At 44.1% G+C, this 26,456-nt stretch overlaps 2 protein-coding genes across 8 annotated transcripts in view; one reads left to right on the top strand and one right to left on the bottom strand.

The window, feature by feature from the left end:
- The window catches only part of TMEM45B (transmembrane protein 45B), a 35,595-nt gene extending 29,511 nt beyond the window's left edge, over window positions 1–6,084 (top strand). For all 3 annotated transcript variants that reach the window (XM_074321877.1, XM_074321878.1, XM_074321876.1), the window contains exons 2-6: window positions 12–208; window positions 2,228–2,434; window positions 3,359–3,543; window positions 4,035–4,180; window positions 5,243–6,084. In XM_074321877.1, coding sequence (XP_074177978.1) covers window positions 28–208; window positions 2,228–2,434; window positions 3,359–3,543; window positions 4,035–4,180; window positions 5,243–5,351 — 828 coding nt within the window. In that variant the 5' untranslated portion in view covers window positions 12–27 and the 3' untranslated portion in view covers window positions 5,352–6,084. The remainder of the gene's footprint in view (window positions 1–11; window positions 209–2,227; window positions 2,435–3,358; window positions 3,544–4,034; window positions 4,181–5,242) is intronic.
- A 2,364-nt stretch (window positions 6,085–8,448) lies between these two features.
- NFRKB (nuclear factor related to kappaB binding protein) overlaps window positions 8,449–26,456 on the bottom strand; it is a 35,350-nt gene continuing 17,342 nt past the window's right edge. For 3 of the 5 annotated variants that reach the window (XM_019713979.2, XM_019713975.2, XM_019713977.2), the window contains exons 13-26: window positions 21,973–22,052; window positions 21,823–21,869; window positions 20,806–20,866; window positions 20,216–20,390; window positions 19,386–19,492; window positions 18,848–18,971; window positions 18,565–18,644; window positions 18,186–18,406; window positions 17,818–18,088; window positions 16,990–17,202; window positions 14,443–15,210; window positions 10,894–11,000; window positions 9,938–10,073; window positions 8,449–9,821 (exon numbers count right to left, since the gene is read on the bottom strand). In XM_019713979.2, the coding sequence (XP_019569538.2) occupies window positions 9,696–9,821; window positions 9,938–10,073; window positions 10,894–11,000; window positions 14,443–15,210; window positions 16,990–17,202; window positions 17,818–18,088; window positions 18,186–18,406; window positions 18,565–18,644; window positions 18,848–18,971; window positions 19,386–19,492; window positions 20,216–20,390; window positions 20,806–20,866; window positions 21,823–21,869; window positions 21,973–22,052 (2,516 nt within the window). In that variant the 3' untranslated portion in view covers window positions 8,449–9,695. The remainder of the gene's footprint in view (window positions 9,822–9,937; window positions 10,074–10,893; window positions 11,001–14,442; window positions 15,211–16,989; window positions 17,203–17,817; window positions 18,089–18,185; window positions 18,407–18,564; window positions 18,645–18,847; window positions 18,972–19,385; window positions 19,493–20,215; window positions 20,391–20,805; window positions 20,867–21,822; window positions 21,870–21,972; window positions 22,053–26,456) is intronic. The other 2 variants (XM_019713980.2, XM_074321875.1) reach the window with 2 other exon arrangements.

The raw sequence follows: 26,456 nt of genomic DNA, 5'->3' as shown, positions 1-26,456 counted from the left end.
CTATTTTTCAGGTGTCCTAGAACCCCGATGGCAAACTTCAAGGGCCATGCTCTCCCAGGGAGTTTCTTCTTGATTGTTGGACTGTGGTGGTCAGTGAAGTACCCATTGAAGTACTTTCATCAAAAGGGAAAAAGGAGCCAACTGATTCATTATTATCAGCATCTGGAGATCATTGAAGCTGCAATCAGAACTTTATTTTCAGTCATTGGTAAGAATGGGGTAATCTGGTCCAGGGTGTCTCTCCATCATACCCAGAATCTTTAACCCATTTTCTGGACCCTGTGAAATGGATGTTTCCACTGGTAGGGATAATAGAACAAGGATTTTCAGTTGGTCACTAAATACTTCATCATAACATCTGTTGTGTACCAAACTTCATAATATTAACAGTTAAAATAGCACCTTACATCTTAGTGCGCTATGAAAAATTACCAAACAAACTACATTTCTTGCCCTGGAAGGACATAGGTATAAGTTATAGGAGCTGAAGGCATACTGTATGAAAAAGATAAAACACAAAAATAGAAAAAAACAAGTTAAGATAAAGTTCATGTATGTGAGCTATGAAAAAGTACTAAATGGAGTTTTGTTTTAGAAAAATTATCTCCCCCCTCCCAACTGTCTCTCCACTAAAATCTCAAGAGTAGTTAACACCAAACTCACTGGCATATCCTCCACCCCCAAATCTCAAGCAATTATAAAGAGGGGAGTTTATGCCAGAAGGCTAGTGAGAGAGGCAGTGGAAGACATTGAAAAAAGCCAACAGAAGCTGGTTTGGGAGGGATCTTTCTTTACTGTGCCCCATTCCTACAAAATCCACCCACTTCCGCTTTACTCGTCATCCATCCACTCCACTGGTGGCCTTCAAGGAACAAGTGCCAACAGTAGAAAGCGTTTTTCCTCAGGATTAGCCCATCACGTGAGTAATGAGGGGTCTTATTCTGAAATTGCATTTGCCACGTACCATCGTTGGCCTACAGTCCTTGGGAGGAGCTGAAGCAATGACAGTAGCTTCTCTTGGAGTCAGCAAAGGTGCATAGCTTTGTTTGCCCCGTCCAGCTGAATTTTCCCCTCCAGCAGCCATTCGGGTATCAGAAAGGCTTTCTCATCTTTCTGGAGCTGAGAACAGGGACCATATAGCTTAAATGGTAAGGACAGCATCAACTTTGCCTAAATAACGCTAGAGAAATTCTACTTGGGTGAAAATAGTACTCATGAACCAGTAATCTCTTGAACTCCTACCCTGTGCCAGGAACTTGTTCTGGATATTGGTGATACGAGTACACTGGAGAACCATAGTCCCTGCTCTCACAGGGCTTCTGCTCTAGTGTCACAGAGACTTCCTCTTCCTGGGTTGTTTTCACCACCTCCTTGATCCTTTATGCATAAATTCAGAAATGGGTTGGGTTTCAGAAAAAAAAAAGTTTGGTGAACAGGGTCCAGCATGTTGTCATGGAGGATTTACTCTAGGCCCTAAGAACATTTGGAGCACCAGGCATGAAGGCAAATCTTTTGCCTTCCGAAACAGGTGACAGCAGAAGGGATCAGAACTGAGAACTAGCTACGCTGTGGCACAGCTCATCAGTCTTCTGGCCCCAGTCTCTAAAGCTTGCCTCTCCTAAGATACAGTATGGCTAGAAACACCAAGGTGAAGTGTTTAGGGCACCGAGACCTAAAGCTATGGGAAGGACCCAAGGTCAAAGAGCTTGCTCCGTGCCTAGGAAGAGCCCTCACTTGAAGTATGCCCTGACAGAAACACAACTGGGAGCTGCTTCTCTCCCTCAGGTGTGCACAAGTGTCCTCATCACTAGAATCTGCCTGCACGGATTCTATATTCTCAACCTAACTGCTTCCTCCCGCGATTTCTTTCACTGCTCACTTGGCAGAGGGAGCCTAAAGATTAAGGTATCTGTCAGACTCACTTAGGTGACGACGCCTTGTTTCAGCTACTAGACAAATTTCTTGTAGACCTGTGTGGCTGCATTTGTTTCTATTGTTTCTGCTCTTCCCCTTCTCCCATCAGCCCAAGAAACAACAATACAGGCAAGATGTCTACATAGGTTCCTCAGCAAGTACCTTTTTACTAAGTTAGCTGCACCTGAGGCAGCAAAGTAGATCCACCTTCACCCACATCTCGACCTTGTTCATGACTCGGGTTATTTTTTTGCTGTCTCGTGTTTGTCTTGTAACTACTCTTCCCTCAATTTCCACTCTCATTTCCCTGCAGGGATCCTGGCGGAGCAGTTTGTTCCGGATGGGCCCCACGCCCACCTGTACACTGAAAATCACTGGATAAAGTTAATGAACTGGCAGCACAGCACCATGTATCTATTCTTTGCAATCTCAGGAATCACTGATATGCTCACCTATCTCGTCAACCATGTTCCCTTAGGGGTTGACAGATTGGTTATGGCTGTGGCAGCATTCACCGAAGGTAATTTAGTGGTAAGGACAGAAAAAAGGACGCTGAAAAGAAACTGACGAGTTGTGCTTACAAAGGATCAGGGTCTTTTGTAAGAACAGAACTATTGCAAATATAACCTTCCCCAGACAAATCCGAATCTCTGAACTTCAAAGACCTGAGCAGGACTTGGTCCTTTGCTCTGGATGGTACAGATGATGTATTTCCACAAAGCAGCACGTGAAAGCACAAGGCTTTTCGTTAAAGCCACTGGCTAACAGTGCACAAACTTTCCCTGCCCTCCCCACGCCATCACTCCCGTGCTCGTGTGTTGAGTGCATGTGTGCACACCCACACGGAAACATACAGGAACACTCTGAACATACCAGACTGGTTGAATGCCACCATGCCAGACTAACTCCCTGTGGTTTGGGGAAAAAAACTGCACTCCACCCCACACCCTGAAGTGTTATTGTCTGGACTGCCTCACAAATAGGAGACCCCCCGCCCCAACAACTAGGACAGCTCTCCCAATATATCCCCTATTAACTGGGGTCATGAAAAAGCATTTTGTAATCCAACAACCTCACTTTTGTACCTCATTCAGGAAGAGTTCAAAAAGGTGGAATGAGGGCAAAATTGAAATTCAAGTAATCACACAGTTTGTTACAAATCAGCAACGTTTCACTTACCCATCCTGTATTGAACCCTACCTGAGATTTGAAAAGATATATTCTTTGCTGCTTATACCCACTTCACACACATACATGAAATACACTTAATCTGCATATTTGTTGCCCTGTAATGTTATATAAATAAACTGACTTCCCAAGTGCTGAAAAATCTAGCTTTGAGACAGGTCTAGGAGGAAATTCTAACAACGGAGAAAGTCTAGAATGAATGCTCTGAAGTAGAAACAAGCAAATCTCTCACAGCTGTTAAATGGCTTTGTGGCAGGTTTTCTCTTCTACCACCATGTTCATAACCGACCACCACTGGACCAGTACATCCACTCGCTCCTGCTGTGTGCTGTGTTTGGAGGGGCTCTCAGTATCTTCTTAGAGGTGATCCTTCGGGACAATATTGTGCTGGAACTTTTCCGAACCAGTCTCGTTATTCTTCAAGGCACCTGGTTCTGGCAGGTAATTATTCAAACAATGGTCCTCACATTGTATGGATCAAGAGGCCCCACTGAGCATGTGCAAGTGAAGTCCTGACGGTGCAGCACTAACATACCACGTGCATGGGTTTAGATGGCTGCTTTTCTTACCATCCATGTATCTTTAATATCCTGCTGAGCCATTAACAAGCAGAATCTATGGAACATACACAGGGCACAGATGACATATTTCCTTATCTGCCCTCCTTAATGGAGGTACTGATACCATCTACAGGCTCCACTTGCTAGACTGTTCACCTGAAATTTTGGTTTAAAGAAGCCTCTACTAAAACCAGAATTAACTTAGAGCAGTTTTCCTGTACAAAAGGCTTTTCTATGCTAATGTGGGTGTGGGAAATGAGGTAGAGGGGAAGGTGTGGACAGCTCTCGTGGCCACAGGAAGGAGGAAGGAGGCTAGGTTGCTTTCTCAGGACCGACGAACGACAAGGCTGACTTCCCTGTATAACCCTCCAGATTGGGTTTGTGCTCTTCCCGCCGTCGGGAGGACCCACATGGGACCAGCAAGATGACGCAAACATCATGTTCATCACCATGTGCTTCTGCTGGCACTACGTGGCTGCCCTCTGCATTGTGGCCACCAACTACTCTCTTGTTTGCTGGTATGTCTGAGAGACGATGACTCGTTTTCCTTCTTGCTAGCCAACCCCTGCCCCAGAAATTTACTGCACTGCATCGTTTTTATTTCCAGTGACCCACCTTTCTTAACTAAGCAATGCTAACCTCTACCGCTTAACAAGTACCAACTGCATGGGAAGTTCTGGGCAAGGTACCCTACACCTGCAAATGAGGTGACGAGGCTTTAAGAAGGTAAAGGACCTGTCAGGTCACAGTCACCTGAGAGACCCAGGTTTCAAATGAATTTCTGACCAACTTTTAAGCCTGTGGTGTGATAGGAAAAAACTGTGAATTAGGCATCAGCACGGGATGGCAGTCCCTGCTCTGTCCCTGGCTCATTTTGAGCCCATGACCTTATTCCTGGATTTGCCCTCTCTACTTCCCAGCGCTGTTGTGACAGTAAGATACCACAGCAGCGAGTGCACTCTAAAGTGCTCTTCAGACGTTATTATGATAGCTAAGAATCCCTATGTGTGTTCTCCCAGGCTCTGTGGGAAGCACTTAAAAGTGTACTACCCCATTTAATCCTACCACTTTATGAAGTACGTACTGTACATTTTAGAGAGCTTCAAGAGACAGTAATTTCAAGTTCACCCAATGAGTAAATGGCAGAGGCTCTCTTTAGTTACAGTGCAAGAGTGACTTTTAGCATGTATTATTAGTTCTGTTGTTGCAGCTGCCCCTTTTCCTGGTTCCTGATTTCCCTAGCCAAAGCAGGTATACTTCACCCAGAAGGAGTTCCACACAGACCAAACAGAAGGCAACTCAAGGTTATAGATTTAGTTCTATGGTCAATGAAACAATAAAGTGGGAGGCAGGAGACCCAAGTTTACTCTCAATCACAACATTCACTATTAAATATTATTAACTATGGTCTCTTTATCTACCAATGAATACTGTCCAAGAAGTCAGATGTGTAGACAGGTAATCACAGTATCTGATACAGCTATAAAGAAAGTGCTTTAAGAACCAGTAGATGCCTTCACTTTCTTGGGTGAGGGAATAGGGAAGTCTGAGGGGCTAATTTGTCTGTTTCTCTATTACAGCCTTTTGCATCGGTTAAAGAGGCGAGGAGGAGAAATCATTGGGATTCAGAAGCTGAAGTCAGATCACACTTGCCAGAAGGCCCTTTTGAGTGGTTCAGATGAGGAGTGAGAGGAGACCATCAGTCATCAGTGGGGGTGGCCACGTCCCTTTGAGCACAAAAAGCTAGTGTTCAAAGGTGTAGCTCATCTCTCCATTTTAATGCTTGCTTTGGTCTGCTCTCACTAGTTCTATTTGCACCTTCTTATTTAATTGACTAAAGTGTGTGTCAGTGTGGTATCCTTCAAAAAGCAAAATGAAGCAAGCCTTTGTCTCTCAGAAATCAGAGACTCTGAAAGTTTCAGAGTAGGAAGTGGCTTCATGAATGAATCCAGAATATGAATCCAGCAGAACTTACTGCTTTTAATGATGTATCTCTTTTCTTTCTTAAGAAAGTAGGTACTTCCTTATCAGAAGGTGAATGACAGTGCCTTTAGAGATGCAATTCCAACATGTGTTTTTTAAAAATAGTAACTCATGAGCTTTGGTATTTTCAGTGTTACTTGTTAAAACATCTCCTAACTAATCATAGTATTCCAGAGTACTGAATACCACAGTTGTTAAGTGATAAAGTTGGGCCAAAGGTGATTTTTTTGTTTTTTTTAAATAATCAGGAAGCTAGTTAGTGGCCCAGCTGAGAGCTGGAACTCAGATGTTCTGACTCCTCAAAAGTACCCTCATAAGAGGATGCTGACATGAAATCTGTATAACGGGGTAGAGAGAAAAATGTCAGGCCTTGAATTTAAATACAGCTGAAAGCAAAGGATAAGAATCTTGAACGAGTAATATAAGTTTCGATACTCTAGTACTGGTTCTGGATCTGTTCTTTTTTTAAAAAACTTCCTTCAACAAATATTTAACATTTACTTGGCACTGAAATGGTTGTAAGGATTAACAAAATATGTGTCCAGCACGGAATTCACAATCTAATGGGAGAGAGATGCAAGCAGTTACATACAGGGTGACTGGTGCCAACGGGGTAAGTACATACAAACACCAGGAGAGATAAAGGAGGGAAGACAAGTGGGAAGTTTGCCCCATAGAAAAATGCACATTCAAGGCCAAGAGAACAGTCTGCACAAAGGCAATGAAGCAAGAAAGGACATGGAGAGTTAAATATATTAAGTTCTATAAACTGGTAAAAGGAAGTTAGGACAAATTTGAAAGGTCTTATAGACCAAACAGTACCATTCATTTGTTTGGCATTTTTCAGATTTTGAAATATGTATCTCACTTGTTTCTCACAACCACCTGTAACGTAAGTACATCAGGTTCTTCAGAGAAGTTGATTAGCCCAAGGCCACACAGCTACTAAGCTGCAGAACCAGTCTTCAGAAGAATTCAAAGGCCAGCTTACTTAGCCTCTACCCCGTATTAACACAAATATGGCAGAGATCACTTATCTGAAGCACTGTATGTGCTTGAAGAAACATTGTGCTCAGTGAGAGGTAAGCTCCCAGACTTAGCCAGCATTTCAGAGTTGAAGTCACAGCTTAGGGGGTAAGAATGAGCTACTTGAAAACACCGATTTAATTTTTAGAGAACCTGTTGGTCCCCTTTCAGGATCCACTTTGGTTTGCCTGCTGAGTAGAAACCCAAATATTCATTCAAGGACTAGAGGACCTAACGTTGGCAATTAATGTAAAACATGTTCTTTCCTTAGGGACTGGAGGTGGGAAGAAAGAACCTATTCTTGGTTTTACTTCCAAAGTGAAGATCTCTGTTTTGATTAAAAAGGGGTAGGGCAGAATACTTGAAGGAAATGCAGTATTTTCTCCAGAGTGAGATGAGGTGTGAAGATTAAATATAAAACATTAAAATTTATTTGGATGCCCCTTTCACAGCATGGTTGGGGATACCTTCACGGAAGTGATCGACTCTTGCATAAACATTCTTACATGTGGTATTAAAGTACAAACTCATCACAATGCTATTCTCCAAATCCATCTAAAAAAAGTCTTAAGACACACGGTCTGAATTTTACCAGTCTCTGTCAACCTGACACTGAGGCCGCCACAAGTTCTTCTGGAATTGTTCCCCCCAGACACCCACCAAAGCCACATCTCTGTAAGACTCCTGAGGTCTGCATCCAAGGAACCATGTTTGGTAAAAATGATGGTGACATCACTTGAACTCCAATAGGGGATTTCCATTCTATGTGCTCCACTGACAGGCTGGCCAGGGCCCAATTATGCTTCCCAGGGAGTCAGTCCTCCACAGGCATCCTGAAACATACCTGTCCTCGGATGTATTATAAATGTCTGCGGGCAATAAGGAGACAGGCAGTCAGGTGACTTCAGTAAATAAGTGTGGGGTAGAGTTGGGGTTGATTACCAGAGCTACTTTTATGAAATCATTTGTTAAGTAAATTCAGAGGAAGTTTGTTTTAACCAGCCGTAAATACCTGAGACAGGATTCTTCAAATTTCTATCTTTTTCTCATTTAGAAACTGTCACATGGACTTTTCGTGTGAAATGGGACTCTAGGAAATAATGACATGCAAATATGAAAGCATTATAAAACAGATGCAGTCTCCTTTACTCAGATAAAATTCGCCTCCTTTACTGCAGTCCCTACCTCTCACCATTACCAATCTTACTTCTGTGCCAGCCCTCTACTATCCATCAAAAGCTCAATCTTACCTCAGCCAATTCACCTCTGCTCTTTGTCATCCAAGCCTACCACTGTTAATTCCAGCTCGTCCCCAAGTCTCACCATGACACATCACAGCATCCTCTCCTTAGGAAGGCAGCAGAAAGGGCACTTGACTTAGAAGACTGGATTTACATCTTGGTTCTCTTTAACTTCAACTGAGACTTGCATTTTCTCACAAACAAGAACGATACTATCTATTTGATAGAACTGCTTTAAGACTCAAATGAGATGTCTGTAAAACCACTGCGTCACCGACAAGCCACTCTGTCTCTGCTCCTCTGCAACTCGCCTAATCACTCAACTTCCACCCAGCGACACCCTCTAAACTAGGCCATTCCAATTTTCCGCCCTCCAATTCCACTTCCTCATGCCAACCCCATGAAGTATCATCACTAAATTTCCACAGATTAAAGACATTTTTAATAATCTGGATACTTTCAAGAGATAGGGAAGCCCTGTCATTGCAGAAAAGCTTTACCACCCAACCCCTACTCCAATACAAAAGAGGCATATATTATTAACAACCAGTGCTTTAATTAAATATGACATTTTAGAATTTCATTCTGAGATGTGCCTATAGCTTGATGGGAGGCTGACAAGTGTGAAATAGCCAGGATTAAATGACTTGCAAATCCAGATTGACCTCTTCTGTGGTTGGTGCTGCCTGGGAGGGGCACCTACTCTCTTCCTGCCATCTCTACTCTGGAGTAGAAGTCAGCAAAGTTTTACTTAAAGGACCACATTAAAAAGTATTTTAAGTTTGAGGCCATATAGTCTCTATGGCAACTATTCAGTTCTGCCTTCAAATTGGAAGCAGCTAGAGATAACACATAAACGAATGGGCATGGATTGTATTCCAACAAAACTTTATTGACAAAAACAGGTGGCCAGCCCAAGGGCCATGGTTTGCTGACTCTTGTTCTGGAGCAAAGGAGAGTATATAATCTCTGAACTGAACTAGAGTTTGTGCTACAAAAGCAACACCTCTGCTGGCGTTCGCCTACTGTGTCCACTGGCTGCGGACTTGCACGTGAACAGGCGTGGTGAGGACAAAGCCAGCCGGTGAAGACACAGACCACAATCAGGATCCTGATACCCCACCTTTAAGAGGTAGGTAGTGTCAAACTAGGCCCGTTTGAGGGAACCCACACAATCTCACTCCCGATGTGTCTTTCCCATCTTAAAGCCTCTTCATTTCTATGTAGTTACCAAGTAAGCCACCAGCTTATAAGAATCTTGCTATTTTCTCAGTCTGGTCAAAAGAGTAAGTAATCAGTTTAGGGGGGCTAAAGCCCAGGTTTCTATTTGACAAACATGTACAATAGATTCTTTAAAAAAATAAGTTACGTAAAAATTTATGGACACAAAACCCCTATCAGATCACTAGTCACAGAGAGGACCAGAAGCTAAAAAAATACGATCCACATATAGAACGAGGCTTATTCACTGTCTGCACTCTGTAACTGTAAGCCCTCTCTCCGTATCCTACTCTCAGGACAGAACTTTGGCTTGTGTGACACGACTGTGACCTCACACAATTCTGAGAGAGACGCTGCTCCTGGATCGGTACAGAACAGACCTGGAGTGAACTTTTCTCAGTGTCCTCCACTGTGGAATGTGGCAGCAGAATCCTGGCCATTGCTGCCATCATCCCACTACTGGCCTTCCTTAGACAGATAAGCTTAGATGCGACCTCCCTTCCTTTTAGCCAGAAGGGCAGACCAGGTATGGGCTTTTATGAAAGCCATCTTTCTCTCAGAATCACTGTTGTTCAGGTGCCTGCTTAGGAGATGGAGCTGTGGTCACAACAACAGTGGAGACTGCTTTGGACGAACCAGAAGCTGTTCCCTGTTGAAGATGGGATGCAGGGACAGTCTGGATGCGCACCTGTTTGCAAAGAGAGAATGTCTGGTCAGCAGACTGCAAATAGGCTCATGAGTTGAGAGCAAAAAGCAAGGAAAAAGAGAAGCCTGGCTTGGCCAATAGTTCGCTTTGGACCTTACCTGTGTGGCCTGACCTTGTTGCTGAAGCTGCTGCAACTGCTGGGCAGTGAGGAAACTCACAGGCTTATTACCAGCAATGAGCTTAGTACCTGCTGGCATGGTGGTGAGGATGATATTACGGCCCAACCCACTGAGGCTGCGGAGGGAAAGCAGGAGTGAGATACAGGACAGGACGGGATATTACCTCCCACCCAGAATGAGGCCATGTGTTGAAGGAAAACAGGGAGGTCTGGTGCCCAGGGAAAATTCCAGCATTCTGGAGTGAAATGGAAACCAGCTGGTGAGACTACCTTTCTTCCAGCTTCTAAGCTTCCCATGACAGGAGACGAGAACAAGCCCAAAGACTCCTACTGCTTTGGATAAAATGACCCTGCTATCTATACCTTCATCAGCGGGCGTAATGGACAGGGAGGTGTGTGCTCCTGACAAGAAACTCTCCCCCAAAACAGCTGCCTTGAGACCGTCAGAATGATTTCATCACGCCCTTTATCCCTGTTTAAAGTCAGGGCCACAGGAAGCCCCGGCTCCCATATGAGCCCTCACCCGCTGACCTATCACACCATTGGGCTGAAATGTCTAAATGAGGCCTTCTTTCCCGAGCACCTACACTAGAAATTGCCATCTGAGCCATGTCACTGCCAACCCCACCCCAGCACTTCCCATCTTTCCTCCTTGCTTTTTCTCCATAGTATGTCTCACCGTCCCATATAGTATTTTACTTTATTATTTCTCTCCCCACTCCACAATATCAGTTTGAAGAGAGCATGGATTTTTTTCTATTTCAATCACTGCTGTAGCCAACGCACCTATGACAATACTAGGGGCTCAATAAATGCTGTTGATGAGCCCATCAAAGGACAAGTCTTAAAGCAGAATCCCAGGACAACCAGCCGCCTTCCCAGTGTGAGACAAGGAGCCACCCAGAAGCCCTGCCCACCCCTCACTACAGCACTTACTTGGCTCCAAGGTTGCCTTTGATGATGGGGGCTGTGACCACACTTTTGCCCTTCATAGGCTGGCTAATCACAGACAGTGGAACGGTGATCCGTGTAGGCAGCTTCCCCTAGAGAGAAAAAGCAATCCAGTTTATGGGACAGGAGATCACAAAATCACCAAGTGTCCCCTCCAGAGCTGTAAGAGCTCAGCAGCCAGCACTCAGACATTGTATTCCCTGTGCTCTGCAGGGCCCCATATTCCCGAGGTAAGGCACAGGGAGCCACCATAACACTGCAGTTCACAGGCTGTAGGTAAGGGCTCCTTTACGACATTTAGGGGTCCTGTTATTATCCTCTTTCCTGCTGCCTAAAGCAGCAGCAACCATATATGACTGCTCTCATCGGGATTAAATGTGTACCTAAGTCTCAAAGGAAAGTGTGTGTCTGCTTAAGCACAGTAAGAGTCTGAGATCCTTAGAGGGTAGATCTTACTCCTCTGTGTACCCCCGATACTTGGTACTCAACAACTGTTTGAAACAAATGTGAGAAAGGACAGAGGCACTCAAGAGTTAACACAGTAAGTGCATAAGTACTGCTTCACTGGAACGCAGGCTCACTGGTGGGGGGCATACAGCAGGGCCTGCTAGATTAGGAACAGATCACATTCTCCAGACCATCAGAAACATTATCTCGGTTTCTCCCAGAGATAAGAGAGGTTAGTTAGGGGACACTAATAATAAACTCAACCAAGAGAGAAGTCCAACCCCAAAGCTAATAATACCTAAGAAGTATAAAAAGTTAAATAAACCTAGTATTTGTGATTTCAATGCATCACCTGTTTTTAGGTTGCCTGGTTTTTAATGCTTGGTTGGTAATAAAATTACATATAGTAAAATCCTGTGTAAATCTGATTTTTAAAAATGATTCAAGAGGGGTGGCTGACAGGATGCTAAGAAAATGCACTGATATTTCCTCTGGGCAAGATAGTTCTAACAAAGTCAGGTATTCAGGTGCAAAACTGCCTCACAGTTGACTCACAATTTGCAGCCATTAGAAAGCACTTAAAAGATGTCAACAGGCAACAGAATACCTAGGGATGGTGCCTCCAGGTAGACTGACTTAAGGTTTTCTTTTCTTTTTCTCCTTTCTTTTTTTTTAACTTTTTAAATTTACTTTAAGTGTGTGTTTCTAGGACCCATCAGCTCCAAGTCAAGTAGTTGTTTCAGCCAATTGTGGAGGGTGCAGCTCACAGTGGCCCATGTGGGGATCGAACTGGCAACCTTGTTGTTAAGAGCACAGCACTCTAACCAACTGAGCTAACCGACTGCCCCCGAGGTTTTATTTTCTTAATGTCTTGGCTGCTTAAAAACATTTTGGGCTACCAGTATATCAACTGGAATTGTCCCTTCATGAACTAGTCTAACTAGCTAGCTAGACAGAAAATTAGGCACTTCCTGCCCCACTAAATGTTCTCCAGTTATATTTATCCAGCTCGATTATAACAGGGTAGATGCCACCGGATACTAGCTTCTGTGCTAAGGACTCAAGAGAAACAAAAGTGGATCAAGTAAGTGCTGGTTCCTTTCTTCCTTATTTTAACTTCTGTGATGTGGTCCTTGTAAGCCACACTATGTATGAGGGTTTGTTGGCTGGTCAGTGTTACTAATGTGCATGTCCTCCCTCCTCTGTCACTCTGGCTTTTATCGAAATCACTGAGGTTTTACTACATAGCTTGCTCAGAAAAGTAAAACTGTTTTATACTGTCCCCACTATATGCACCCCACTATACAAAACAGTGCTCCTTTTCTAAAGGCTAAAGAATAAACACGCACACATCCAGAAACACACCTATGTTGGGAATTTGGTTTATGATAAATGTAGTATTTCAAATTAGTGGGGAAGGGATAAACTAGTCAATGACGTTGGGATAATTTGAAGAACATAAAATGAGATCTCTACCAAATGTCACACACTCACAAAAATATATTTCAAATGCATGATTTTTAAAACTCTGAAAATATGTTATGAAAAGAAAGGCTAATACGTTTATAACCCTGGGGTAAGAAAGGCACGAGACACAAAACCTAGGAAGCATAAAAGAAATGCTGATAGATCTACTCAGATAAAATACCTGTAGAGCAAAAGGCTCCATGTACAAGGTTGAAAAATGACAGAGTGGAAGAAAATATTTACACACACAAAGAAGTAACATCCAGAAGGCGTCAAGCAATATGAAAAAGGCAAATACCCTAGAAGAAAACTGGCAAAGATTTATTCACCACCGGAGAGAACATGCCAATTTCCATATTGGATGCTCAACTTCACTGAAGATCAGGGAAACAAAACAGAAAAAGAACTGTCTTTAACCAGTAGGATGGCTACATTAAGTTATAAAAGACGTGATATCCAGCACAGGTTAGGGTGGGGGAAACAGGAGCCTTCATGATGGGAGTGTAAGCTGCTATGGCTTTTTTGGTAGCACAACTGGAGTATCAAAACTTTCCATCTGTAACCTCCGTGGCCTAGTCTAGGCACCTTGGCTCCAGAAATACTTAACACATGTTCGTATATACACACACGAACATTCACTGTAGCACTGGTTTCTAACAGTGAAAACGTACCCTTTAATAGAAGAATGGTTCAAGCACATCCCTTCCATGGACTACCATGGTATCATTAAAATGAACACATTATCTGTGGATTTAAAATGATCCCCAACACATATTTTTAAATAAATAAAGCAAATCACAGAAAAATAGACAAACTAAGGTCTCTCATAGGATTTTTTTTTAAACTACATGTATACATATACATATGAATATGCTCAGGAAAAGGACTAGAAGGATAAATGCCAAAAACCAACAATAATTAGCCCTCATGAAGGGAGAATTAGAGGGTGGTGAAAGAAGTTTTATGTTTTACTCTATGTACTTATGTACTGTTTTACTATTCTTTATGAATGTATGCAAGTACTTTCATAAATTTGTTTCAAAGTAAAAAAAGAAAAGTCTATGGGCCGGCCCCGTGGCTCAGCCAGTTGGAACTGCATGCTCCTAATTCCGAAGGCTGCTGGTTCGATTCCCACATGGGCCAGTGGGCTCTCAACCACAAGGGTGCCGGTTCAATTCCTCGACTCCCACAAGGGATGGTGGGCAGCGCCCCCTGCAACTAAGATTGAACATGGCACCTTGAGCTGAGCTGCCGCTGAGTTCCCGGATGGCTCAGTTGGTTGGAGAGCATCCTCTCAACCACAAGGTTGCCAGTTCAATTCCTCGACTCCCACAAGGGATGGTAGGCTGCGCCCCCTGCAACTAGCAATGGCAACTGGACCTGGAGCTGAGCTGCACCCTCCACAACTAAGACTGAAAGGACAACTTGAAGCTGAATGGCACCCTCCACAACTAAGATTGAAAGGACAACTTGACTTGGGGGGAAAAAAAAAAAGAAAAGTCTATTAGTAAATAAGCCTGTTTGGGTCAAATGAGGTGATACAGACAGGGCTTCCAATTTCCATTCCTGAAAAGAGGTTCCCTAAGTGTAGGGCTATTGTTTACCACCAATGGTACTCACAGCCTGGGACGTGGAAACCACCGTGGTACTGACAGGCACCTGCCGCACAGTGGGGGCTCCAGTGCCGATGCTGATGGGGGTGCTGGCAGCCCCAGAAGCCACGGCCACAGTCTTGGACACAGCAGCATTCATACTGGGCAAGGACACTGCAGAAGTATGAACAGTCCCAGACCCACTGGCCACAGAGGACCCTTGCTTGGCATGGGTTGCAACTGTGATGGTCTGGCCGGCTTTGGGAGGCATCACTCCCAGGCCCTGCACGATGCGGATTGTGGCAGCTGGCTTGGCTTCTGAAGAGGCCACTGTGCTTTTCCCCTTCTGGTCTGCCACACTCACACCAAGTGCTGGCATCAAGCGAAAAGCTGAACTCGAGGCTTCTGCTGGCTTGAGGTCGGGAGTCACCTTAACCACGGTGGTACCTGTTGGAGTGGATGAAGGGGCACTGGCTGAACTGGCCTTGGCAGGGCTATCAGTGGCATGGACTGGATTGGAAGTGACGTGCAAGGTAGCAGAGATGCCTTTGCCTACAGTGCCGCTTCCTGTCCCGAAGAGGTCCTGGGTCAATTTGACTGTAGTAACCTGGGACTTGGCCAATGTGGCCATCATATCCGGAGTGATTCGCAGAACAGTCTGGCCTTTGGCATCTGTGGTGATGGAAGAGGGTGGCAGACGCAATACATCCTTACCCTGGATACGGAAGTTAGTGGCTGTGAGTGGAATGCTGTTGCCTGCCTGGGGCTTCACACCAAGCTGCCCAGTGATTGCCACCTGGGTGGGGAAGAAACAGCACTGACAAAAGGATTCACAAAGCTACGCTGGTTACATAGTATAATTAAACAAACCTGCATTTCATGTGTATGTGTGCTTCGTATATTTTTCTAACATTTTAGTTTTTTAAATGATAAACATTCACAAAAGAACAGTGTAACAAATCTATATACTTATCACCCAGCTTCAAAGATTCGCTTTGTTAATCTTATTTTGTCTATCCTTCCCTACATTGGGGGGGGGGGGGCAGGGATATTTTAAAATAAACCAATACTATCATTTTGCTGATCGATACTTCTGGATACATCTCTAATCTAGAAAAGGACTTTTTAAATTAAAAAATAATCACCTATTATTACCTAATAATATATATTCACATTTCCCCAACTGTCTCAAAAATGTCTATTTATAGTTGCGCCAACCTTCATTTTGATAGGAGTACGGATAAATTCCCGTATGTAATAGATGCAGCCCTTCTAGCCTCAGGGACTTTCTCTGTCACATGAGCCATTTTCCCCTTTCTACTGGACCGCTGCCATCAGAATGCAAACATGCTGTAACATTTGCCATCCTAAAACACAACAAACACCTGCTTTACTCCACACCTCCCTCCCCCTGCTCTACTCCACTCAGCATCTCCACTCTAGCCCGAGTTCGCTGCTCTCTTCAAAAGCAAAACTGCTCTAAAAATTACCTATACTCATTATCTCCATTTCCTTGCCTTGCATTCTCTTTTGAACCCATTCCCAAAATGCCACTAACCCAGTGGACCCAGTCAAGTTCACTTATTACCTACATCCAGTGAGGAGTCCACTGGCACTTCTCAAGCACTTCCACACTTGCTCATTAAGCCTCAGCCACAATGGCTTTCCGTTACTCCTCAGATGTATTCCTGACTCAAGGTATTTTCACTTGCTCCTCCTATTCCTGGAATGCTTTATCTCCAGCTAATCGGATTATGGCACACTCTCCAACCTCATTCATCTTTCAGCTGCCAGCTCCTCAGACAGGCCTTCTCTGATCACCCCAGCTAAACAGCACAATGCACTCTCCCCCTCCCCTGCTCACTGATGTTCACAGCCCCTACCACACCTGCCCTGAAGCACCTGTTCGTCCCCTAGCTCTATGGGAATATGGGCTCCACAAAGGAGGGACTTAGTCTGTGTGACACAACACTGAATTCCCAATAGTTTGGACAGGGCCTGACACACAAAAAGCACTCAATAAATATTTGCTTAATGCAAAAATAAATAAATAAATAACGTTTCTTCATTGTGGTTCCATTTCTTCATCTATAAAATGGGAATAACAAAAATGCATACCCCGTGGCATTGCAGGATTAAATTATTTAGTACCTATAAAATGTTTAGCATAGTACAGGCACAGGCACATATTAAGCATGCCTGTCAGTACTAGTTGCTGTTTTGCCTAACAGTTCTTTGAGGTTCAATGGTTAGCCTTGCATATTTACAACCAAGAAAGTACAAATATAAACATATGCTTTTACTAATGGTAAAATGAAATGCCAATAAACTGTATAAATTTATACCATGGGATTTTAACTAAATTGATTCATGGAGAGTCTCCTCCAAATCCAGAAACTCAGCTACTAAATCGTAAACTGGGTGGAAAAGAACAGAAACAATCTCTTCGTCATCTTGCATTACCCTTGGTGGGAACTCAGACCTGAAATGCCTGTGAACTAAGGATCAAAGATCACCATCACTGACATCTCCAACTGTCCTCTGCTTTGGGACAAAGGAGTCGGATCCCACCTACCTGCTTGATAATGTTCTGTCCAGTAACATTCTGAATGACCGTGGCTGCGGAAGCACTTGGACCAGAGCTCCCGGGAGAACTAGTGGCTGGCTTGTTCGCAGGGCTGGCTGTGGCAGGAAGACTTGTCACTGTGAGCCCCGTCTGTCCGGGTCCTGGCCGCTGCACAGTGGACGCTGTGGTCTGAGCTTTGACTGGAACGGTGGCCATTACTGCCTAGTTCAGAGCATGAGGCCAAGAGCTTAATTAGACACTAAGATGCAGATCAGCACGCCAAGCTGTGTCCAGCAGGCCACCACCCAGGAAGCGTGCGTCTACAAGTACTTCTAATGCAACAGTGCTTAAGGCTCACGACCTCCAAAAGCACACTGTCAAGTTCTTCTATTTATGTAGCACATCTTCATTTTCAGAATGCTTTCACATTTAACGTCTCATTTTATTCCTACATACTGAGGACAGATATTATACCCCTTTTACAGTAAAGGAAAATGGGGCAGAAGATAAGCCTTTTCTCTAAAATTACACAACTAATGAGTGGCATGGCTAAGACGAGAGGCACAGTGGAAGGAACTTGAGATTCAGTATCACAGGTCTGGCTTTAATCCCACCTGTACAAGGGACCTGATGTTACAATCCCGGGTAAATCACTCAACTCCTCTGAAGTTCTGATCCCCAACATTTAAAATACAACTTACAGAAACCCAGCTGTGAACATTAAATGAGTGGTTGTGATAAACATCATCAGGAACAACCATGTAAGGCTCCTCTGTCCTTACCCAGACTGCCCGCTGGACAAATTAGCCCACCTCTGGGTCCGCTGTCCCTGGTTACCTGGGGCACAACTTTAGTCTGTGCAGCAGTGGCTGGAACACGAATCTGTGGTCCTGCTGACATCGGTGGCAGTGTCTGTGCTGGCGCTGCTGACTGCTGAGTAACAGCAGGAAGGCTAGGCTGGGCTACCACCCGCACCTGGGGGAGTCCAGATGAGCCAGAGTGGCTCACAACACGGGCAGCAGCCTGAGAATTTGGTGGAGTCTGACTGGAAGCTGGGGAAAGCATTGTTCCTAGCTGTGGCATTGTTGGTGAAGATACCAGAAGAACGCTATGAGGAAAATCGGGGGAAACAAAAAACAATTTAGTGCATGCGTACAAAAAAGACGCTGGAAGGAAAAAGCTACAGAAGAAATAGAAGAGCTTACCCTGAGCTAGATTTAGCTGGCTCCGAGACAGTAGTAGGGCCACTTTTGTTGACTGCAGACACAGGTGGAGGGGAGATGGGAGTGGCAGGCAAAGCTGGAGTGGTGGGGGTCACAGGTGTGACTGGGGTTGGTGGCATGCTGGAGTCACTGAGGCTCATCTGGCTTTGCTCAGAAGGACCACTGCTGAGGCCCTTCACTGAACTCTCCTTGCTGTTGGACTTCTATAAGCAGACGATGAAGAGAAATCCACATGCAGATTTAATGAAGGCCCACCAAGGAAGGTACGGCCCCTAGGGCTCCTGATGCACTGAGTGAAGGGAAGGCCTAGTTGCCGCCATCCCCCAACCACTCAGCCACATGCTCTCAGGAGGTCACTTACCACCTTGGATGGGGGCTTGGGTTTTTGCTGAAGGGCTTTTCTGGCTTTAGCTGCAGCTGCTTGTGCTTGGTGAATCCGCTCTGTAAACAAGAGTGGTAACATTCAGCAACCCTTTAACCTCAGCATAGTAAGGGTGGTTTTATTAAGGCCTCGCTGGTAGGGTAAGTCCTGCCTTTACAATCCTGTCCTGCCAGAATGCCAACAAAAAGCACAATGCAACTAAGGCAGAAAGTCAGAAGGATCCTTAATCTAGGGGGACACACTGCCCAGAGGCCTCACACACCAAACTCTTCCTCGCTCCGGTCACGATGCAGGTAGATCCACAGCTTTCGTCCAATGTCATATTTCACACATGGGTCTTTTTCATAATGTAGGCGATCCAGTGCACCACTCACTACCGTATTCACCTAAGAACCAGAACAAAGGGGGTCAGGGACAAGGCAGACTTGGACACTGGGGAAAAATCACTGGGTGTAAGTCACAGCTGATAAACAGATCGTATCTCAGCTTGGTGGTGACAGTAACTCACTATGTATCACTTGGCAAGACAGGAAACACTAAGATTCCTGAGAGACTGAGTTGCTGTCACCTGAAGGAGATGGTGAACTAAGACCTTTAGGAGAAGCTGAAGGAAAGGTTAGAGTCAAATCTGTGCTTCACTGACAACAAGAGTCGTAGGTTATCACTATTTGCATTTCTCGAGATATCCTTCTTTCTTCTTCAGTTTTTAAAAAACTTATGCTATTATATTTCATATTTCCTTGTAACTTTTCTTAAATCCCTTCTGGAACAAAACAAAACTAATCTCTTCTCCATCCTACCTGAGTGCTGGTGACATCTGGTGCAAGAAACTGGGAGTCCTTGAGCAATTCACAGATCTCTGCCCGAGTGCCTTCTCCGTTAGGCAGCCGGGCTGCGGCATCGCGAACTGATGACATTAAAAAATGAAAAGTCCATGGGTCAAGCGGGGCTTCTGCTGAGGAACATTATCCTCCCCTCGTTCTGGTGGGTGAGGTTCCGAGAGTGTTTCTCATCCTTACTCAGACTCAGAACTGGGTGGACACTGCCCTCTAGGGGCAGTTTCCTACACACTCCTCACACTCAGCCAAAACTGAAAGGCCATGGTATCTTAGAATTATTATAAACCAAGGTAACAAACCATGCATTGGCAGTGCTGTGATGTTGTAAGAGAAATCAGATATTTTCATATCATATTACAACTGTTGCATACAAAATAAATCATTTCCACTTATCACTATTTGGAAATTACAGAACTTATAAGACCTACTGCTAGAGCTTGTCATTTAATATAATAAAAACACATATATTTCTGCACAAATTTGTCTTAATACTCTGATAATTATTTCAATATGATTGGTTTCTTTTGTAACTCTATACATTTTATTTTATGCATTTAATTTAAGACATAATTCTGAGAAGGCGCCCACAGGTTTCACCAGACTGCCAAAGAGATTCATGACACAAAACTTCAGGGAAGAAACACTCGTTCCTGATAAATCTCTGGGGGGGTAGAATTCCCCCTTCCCCAACTCCTAAGCTTCCTAAAGCTACACCTGACCCTCAAAGCCTTCCTGTGGGATGGGGGGTGGGAGAGAACACAGCTAATTAGAGAAAAAAAAAGTGAGCATACCAAGAGACAGGATGGTGACATAGGCAGGCCGGTCAGAGCGCAGCAGGGAGTGCTCCCGAGCCTTGTTGAGTGAGGTCTCCTTATCAAACACGCCCTTCACGGGCCCCACTACGGACTCAAAGCCATGCATGCGAAAGGTGAATGCCTTATGGGGTTGGCTGTATCTGTAACGCTCCTATCAAGAGAAAAGGCACGTGGCTTGTAAGTCAGAACTAGTGGGGTTCTCGCTAGAGGTTCCCATACAATAAGGGATCAACCTGGAGAGATTAAAACCAGAAGAAAACAGTCTATTCCACTAGGAATATTGAGCCAACTACAATGGGAAAAGGATAGTCTCCAAAGCCCTCGTCACTAGCAAAGGGACAAAGAGGTAAATATAAATGTATTTTGCTATCTAGAAGAAAACATCATCAAAACATTTCTCATCCCCTTTCTTCACACCATTTCTGCCCCTGACAAATAATCCCAACCGACAGAATATCTAAGGTTAAAGGTGTGAATTTCCTCTAAGAATCTGGACTCAAGGAGAGCCTCTCTCTGTGTGACCTCACAGATGCAGAGATTTACACTGGGTTCTAGCTATTTCTTACCTGCTCCTGAAAAACTCGTTTCTCCTCCCCCGTGCTGGGCCGTACCACATAGTCAGTTCTTCTGGAACATAAAGAATTTTGTGGAATCTAAAAATAAGCTGAACTCATAAACACAGGGAGTAGAATGGTAGTTACCAGGGGCTGATAGATGAGGGAAATGGGGAGATGTTGATTAAAAGGTACAAACTTCCACTTGTAAGATGAGTAAGTTCTGGGGATCTAATATATACAGCACAGTGACTACAGTTAACAATATTGTTTTATATACTTGAAAATTACTAACAGAGATCTTAAATGCTCTCGCTACACAAAAACACTGGTAATCACTGTGAGGTGATAGATGTTAACTAACCTTATTGTGGTAAACATTTCACAATAAATGCATGTTATCAAATCAACACAATGTTATACATCAATTCTATCTCAACAAAGGTAGGGGGAGAAAAGAACCATACCAGACTAGAAACAGTCACGTTAGATGATGCGATATAAAGAGCTCAGGACTAGAGGTCGAGAGACCTAAATTCTAGCCTGTGTCCTGTCACTAACCTTCAGCAACCCACTTAACCTCATGCCTCAATTTCTTTATAGGTAAAACACAGAAGATGGATTAGATGAATCATTCTCAAATGGGAAATGAAGGAGGGGAATTCAGGGGAAAAAGTATGCCCACCTACAAGGTAGATCACATGCCCCTCAGAGACTACTATACAATCCCCTCCCCCATCAGAATCCTTTCCTCAGGGAGCTACTCTTACTGACGGGGGGGTGTTGCCTTCCTCAGGTATGTTGAGGCAAGTAAAAATCAGTGGACCTCTAGGATCTCTCAAGTCTATTACAATTCTAACACACTAAGAAATGTTAGAAAAACTAGAAAGCTCCCTTCTTTTCGCTATGGTACCATTTCAATAAACAAACCCTTTCCTTATTCAAAAAAAAAAAGGTTAGAAAAGTCATGGCAGTACTTTAAACTATGGTTTCACAGGATACCACCCACCATTATAGTATTATACTCACACCCGAGGAACAGGTGTTGTGGCATCTGAACTGTCTTCATTTTCTTGCTGGGGAAAAGGAAAATATTAACAGGTAAATGGACTAAACAATTTTGGCTAATTTAAGGACTCTCAGAACCCAATAAGATCTGATATGTCTTAAAAACCATACCTTACAGAAGGCCTGGTCTTTGGTTTCTAGCCACAGCTGGAAGAGTGCAGCTAATTCCTTTTCATTATCTTGGGACTGGCCTATTAGAAGAATTAAAAGGCAAACAATAATAATAATAAAAATAAACCAATTTCAGGTATTGCTCAGAATCCTACTTTCTCCTTACTTGCTGTACCTGTGCCAGAGAGAACATGATGGTCCTTGCACACACTATCCCCTCAGCCTGCACTGCCCTCCCACCACTGTCTGCCTGACTACCACTCTTGGACGGTCTCTAATTGAAGCACTCATTCAATAGGTATTTGTTAAGCAGCCAGTGTGGGTCAGGCGCTGCATGCTAGGCAAGGGTTATTTGTGACTTCAGTCTCTTCCCTCATGGAGTTTATAGTCAAGTGAGGAAAGAGCACATATTAAATAAAATCTAAAAGTGGTCAGTGTCACAAAGGATGTTCTGAAAGCTTAACCTAGGGAAGTCCTATTCTTGAGGGTCAAAACGGCTCCTTCCGGCCAGTAGGGGTACCAAGGCGTTCTATCACAACACAACAATAAGAAGGCGCCGAGACCGGGGAAAAGCGTGACTCCACCTGACCCACCTTAAAAGACATGAGCACTTTGCCTCTGTGCCCAACTCCCCGATCACTGTGTTCAGACTCCTACTGTCGCACTTACCACATGATGGCACGTAACTCTCCTGCCCGGACTAGAAACCACAGACACCAACGTCACCCAGGTCTGCCTCACGACCTACCCTTCTCAAAGGCTGCTGAGGTGACCTCACCAGGTCTCTTAAACTGTTTTCACTAGTCAATGCACAATACCACCATCCCAGGAAGCTCTGAACTTTCCTACCCTGCGTCAACTCCTCTTACTCCCATCCTGCCTTTTAGAAACGCTACTTCATAATCAGTAAATTCTCCTACAGCCCAATCCTCTTCTCATAATAGCCCTTCCACTTCTTTATGGTATGCTGGCTATTTATTCTCTCACAGCCATGTCCCTCAGAGTTGGGTTCCTCCCTCAACCCCGTAACTGATGCCAGACTATTTCTCTCCAGCTCTTCTAGAAAATCGAAATGAAACAAAAGCCTGGTCCCTCAGGCTCTCACCATTCACCTTACTCACCCTGTCCCCTACTCCTCGCAGGCTGACCTAGTCACTCCTCCTCACAGAACGCATGCCCACCTTGTTGCTCACCGGTCCACTTCCCGCCATCATGCTGGGTAACCGCCACATCCACACAGATCATCCATCCAATATCCTAACGCCAGTTCTGTGACCTCAGTAACCTCCTACCTCTAACTCCACCCCGGCCACTCCCTCCCACAATCACAACTGGGCTCTGTCATTACCTAAAACTGCTCCATCTTCAAAATGCCTAATCCATGCCTAACCCTGGCTCCAAATAAGAATCACCTGGGAACTTTTAAAATACCGAGGCTCAGATTCCACCCAAACAATTAATCAGACCTCTGTGGGTAAGGCCTAGGCGTCAGTATTTTTAAAAAGTTCCCCAACTAATTGCAACACACAGCCAGGGCTGAGAACCTTTCTATTAATCCATACATTCTGCCCCCCCACCCGTAATCATCTAGTCTTCCTTGCTTGTTTACTCCCACCAAAACACTACTGGGACTCAACAGAACGGCTAGTCCACTTCTCAGTCCCATTAGCCCCCTTCCTTCACACTTCTCTCCCTACTCAGTTCAGAGCCTATGGCCATTATTTCAATGACAGCCTTACCAATACAGTAATACTTAATACCTCTGCTCTCTTATCTGCATCGTTCCAATCTAGCAAAACTCAAATTCTGAACTATCTATTAATATATCCTCCATGCTTCAGCTCAGACGGCTGAGGGCCGTCAGAGATACACAAAATGGTAAAGAATGCCACTATAAATGAATGACAAGCAGCCTCCACTGGCCCCAACACCACCCAGCAATCTAATATTGTCTCTGGTCAAGCTAGTTTTCCCAGGCTCCATAGTAACTGTTTCCTCACTCTTTTCAACCTCCCTTCTCATTCACAACAGAACCTCACCTCTCACCTTCTATTTTAACAGAAAAGTCATCAGACCAAACTCCCTCAAACTTTCCACAACAAAACCTACAAGCCTACTGCTGTATATCCATCATTTCCTATTTTCAGAAATATACTGCCGCCTGCCATCCAAGGCCAAGCCCTTCCCTTTGTCTCAGGAATTTATATGGTAAATTTCCCCTTCTCTCCTATACTTTCAACTTCCTTCTTTTTCACTGTACCCTTTCCATCAACACTTAGACTTAAAGTTTCTCTCATTTCAAAAAATACCTGTCTTGACCGTAAGTTCCCCTTACTATCCTTTCCTCCCCTGCTACACCTCTAGAAAAAATTATTTCGATTGTTAAAAAAGTAATAATGAAGCCACTTTAAAACGGAGCCAGAGGAACTGCCTTGTAGGTCTTTATGCCTCAAACCTTTGGAATGTTCAAACAGGGCAAAATAACCTTTGGACTGGGCCTAAATATTGTGCCTAAAGAACTGTTTGCAAAGATAACAAGAAAGCAGTTACTATGGCTACTGGACTGATGACTACCAGAATGAAAATTAAAGACATTGTTCAAAATTAGTGTCGCTACAGGGTCAAATATATGGTGATGGAAGGAGAACTGATTCTGGGTGGTGAACATACAATGTGACATATAGATGTATTACCAAATTGTACACTTGAAACCTATGTAATTTTACTAACCATTGTCACCCCAATAAATTTCAATTAAAAAAGAAATTAGCATCACTATGTTAGCTTATCTGCACCAATAGAAACGCCCACTATTGATGTAATTGTTCCCCTTCCTTGTACCATAAATACCCACTGTCTTTGGCTCCTAACTGGAACATCATTTGGGCTTCTGCCTAAATCAGTGCTTCCAGAATAACTATTCTTTTTTTGATCTCAAATAAATGTTTGTTGCCTCTAACTTTGAAAGGTCTTTTATTTTTAGGTTAACGAGATTCACTGTCTCTTTAACCAGTGGTGTGCCAGTAAATGTCTAACTAGCTGCAAGAAAGGGGGCCCTGACTGGTAGCATTTGCGGATTTCCGTGGTACACATTGAGGGTCAGCAAACTGGCCACCCTGTTTTTGTAAACAAAGTTTTATGGGCACACAGCCATGTCCATTCACTTACATCCTGTCTACAGCTGCTTTGCACTATGATGGCAGGGCTGAGTAGTTGCAACAGAAAGCATCCGGCCCACAAGCTTAAAATACTTAACAGCCAGGCCTAGAAGGTTTGCCACCCCTGGCCTAAGAGTCCCACTATGGCTGATTTCAAGCCATTAGCTTTCAGCTCATCACTGTCCTTACCGCTCGCCATTCTGAGAAGGAATCACTCTTACAAGAAATTCATCATTCCTTCTACATCCACAAATCCATACTTTTCATATTACTAAACCTTTTGGTAGCAATCAAGACGAACGACCACTTCCCAATTTTTGACTCTCATTCCTTGGCTTCCAAGATTCAACTATCTCATGGTTTCCTCCAAACTCTGTAGTCACTTCCTCTCCATATGCTCTCCCACTCAGCCCCTTCTGCTTCAGAGTTTCTCCATGCTTAGTCCTATGCCCTCTTTTCTGCTCACTTAACACTTTCGCGCCCTATGCCTTTGGCTTTAAATACTGTATATATGCCAACAACTCTATCTTGACTCTCTGGTCTGGATTCTAAACCCTAATGTCCTACTGCCTATTCAGTATCTCCACTCAACTGCCTCAAAGGCAGCTCAGACTCAGCATATCCAAAATTAAATTCGTGATCTTCACCCTCACCCAAGTCTGGACTGTCCTCCACAGCTGCCTACTTCAACAAACGGCACCCTGATCCACTGGATACAAATCTAGCAAAGTGATGTGTGACAACGCTCTTCCTTCATTGCCATATCCAATTCATAACCAAGTCCTGTGGCTTTTACCACCTAAAACTGTCTGAAATTTATCCATGCTCTCTACCCGGGTCCAGATTATCATCATCTCTACACAGGCTTGTATGATCTTTTCTTACCGAATCTTCCCTGACACCACTGACCAACACTGCTTCCTCCACCTGGAATGCCCTCCCCCTTCATCTGCCTTGCTCCTTCCTAACCATCATTAATATTTCTGCTCACATGTTCCTTCCTCAGAAAGTCCGTCCCCGACTCTGTAGTAGGTGTAGACCAATGCATCATAATTTCCATCCTTTCTGGTACTTTTCCCTTACAGAATGTGTAAGTCTGTTATTTCACTTGAATGACTATTTGTTCCCCAAACAAATCTTAAATACCACGAGGGGAGCACGCTGTCTATAACCAGCAAACCATTGTATCTCCCAGCACCTAACACAGTGCCTGACACCTAAAAGCTGAATAAATGTTATAAGAATGGATGAATCTACTGCTTTCACAATCTTCCTTCCATGTATCCCCTCCCAGACCACTCGAGAGAGAGTAAAGGAAAAGGTTTG

This window comes from Rhinolophus sinicus, linkage group LG16 (genome assembly GCF_036562045.2).
Source record: "Rhinolophus sinicus isolate RSC01 linkage group LG16, ASM3656204v1, whole genome shotgun sequence".
Classification (NCBI taxonomy): Eukaryota; Metazoa; Chordata; class Mammalia; order Chiroptera; family Rhinolophidae; genus Rhinolophus; species Rhinolophus sinicus.
This window is presented reverse-complemented; position numbering and strand designations above follow the sequence as displayed.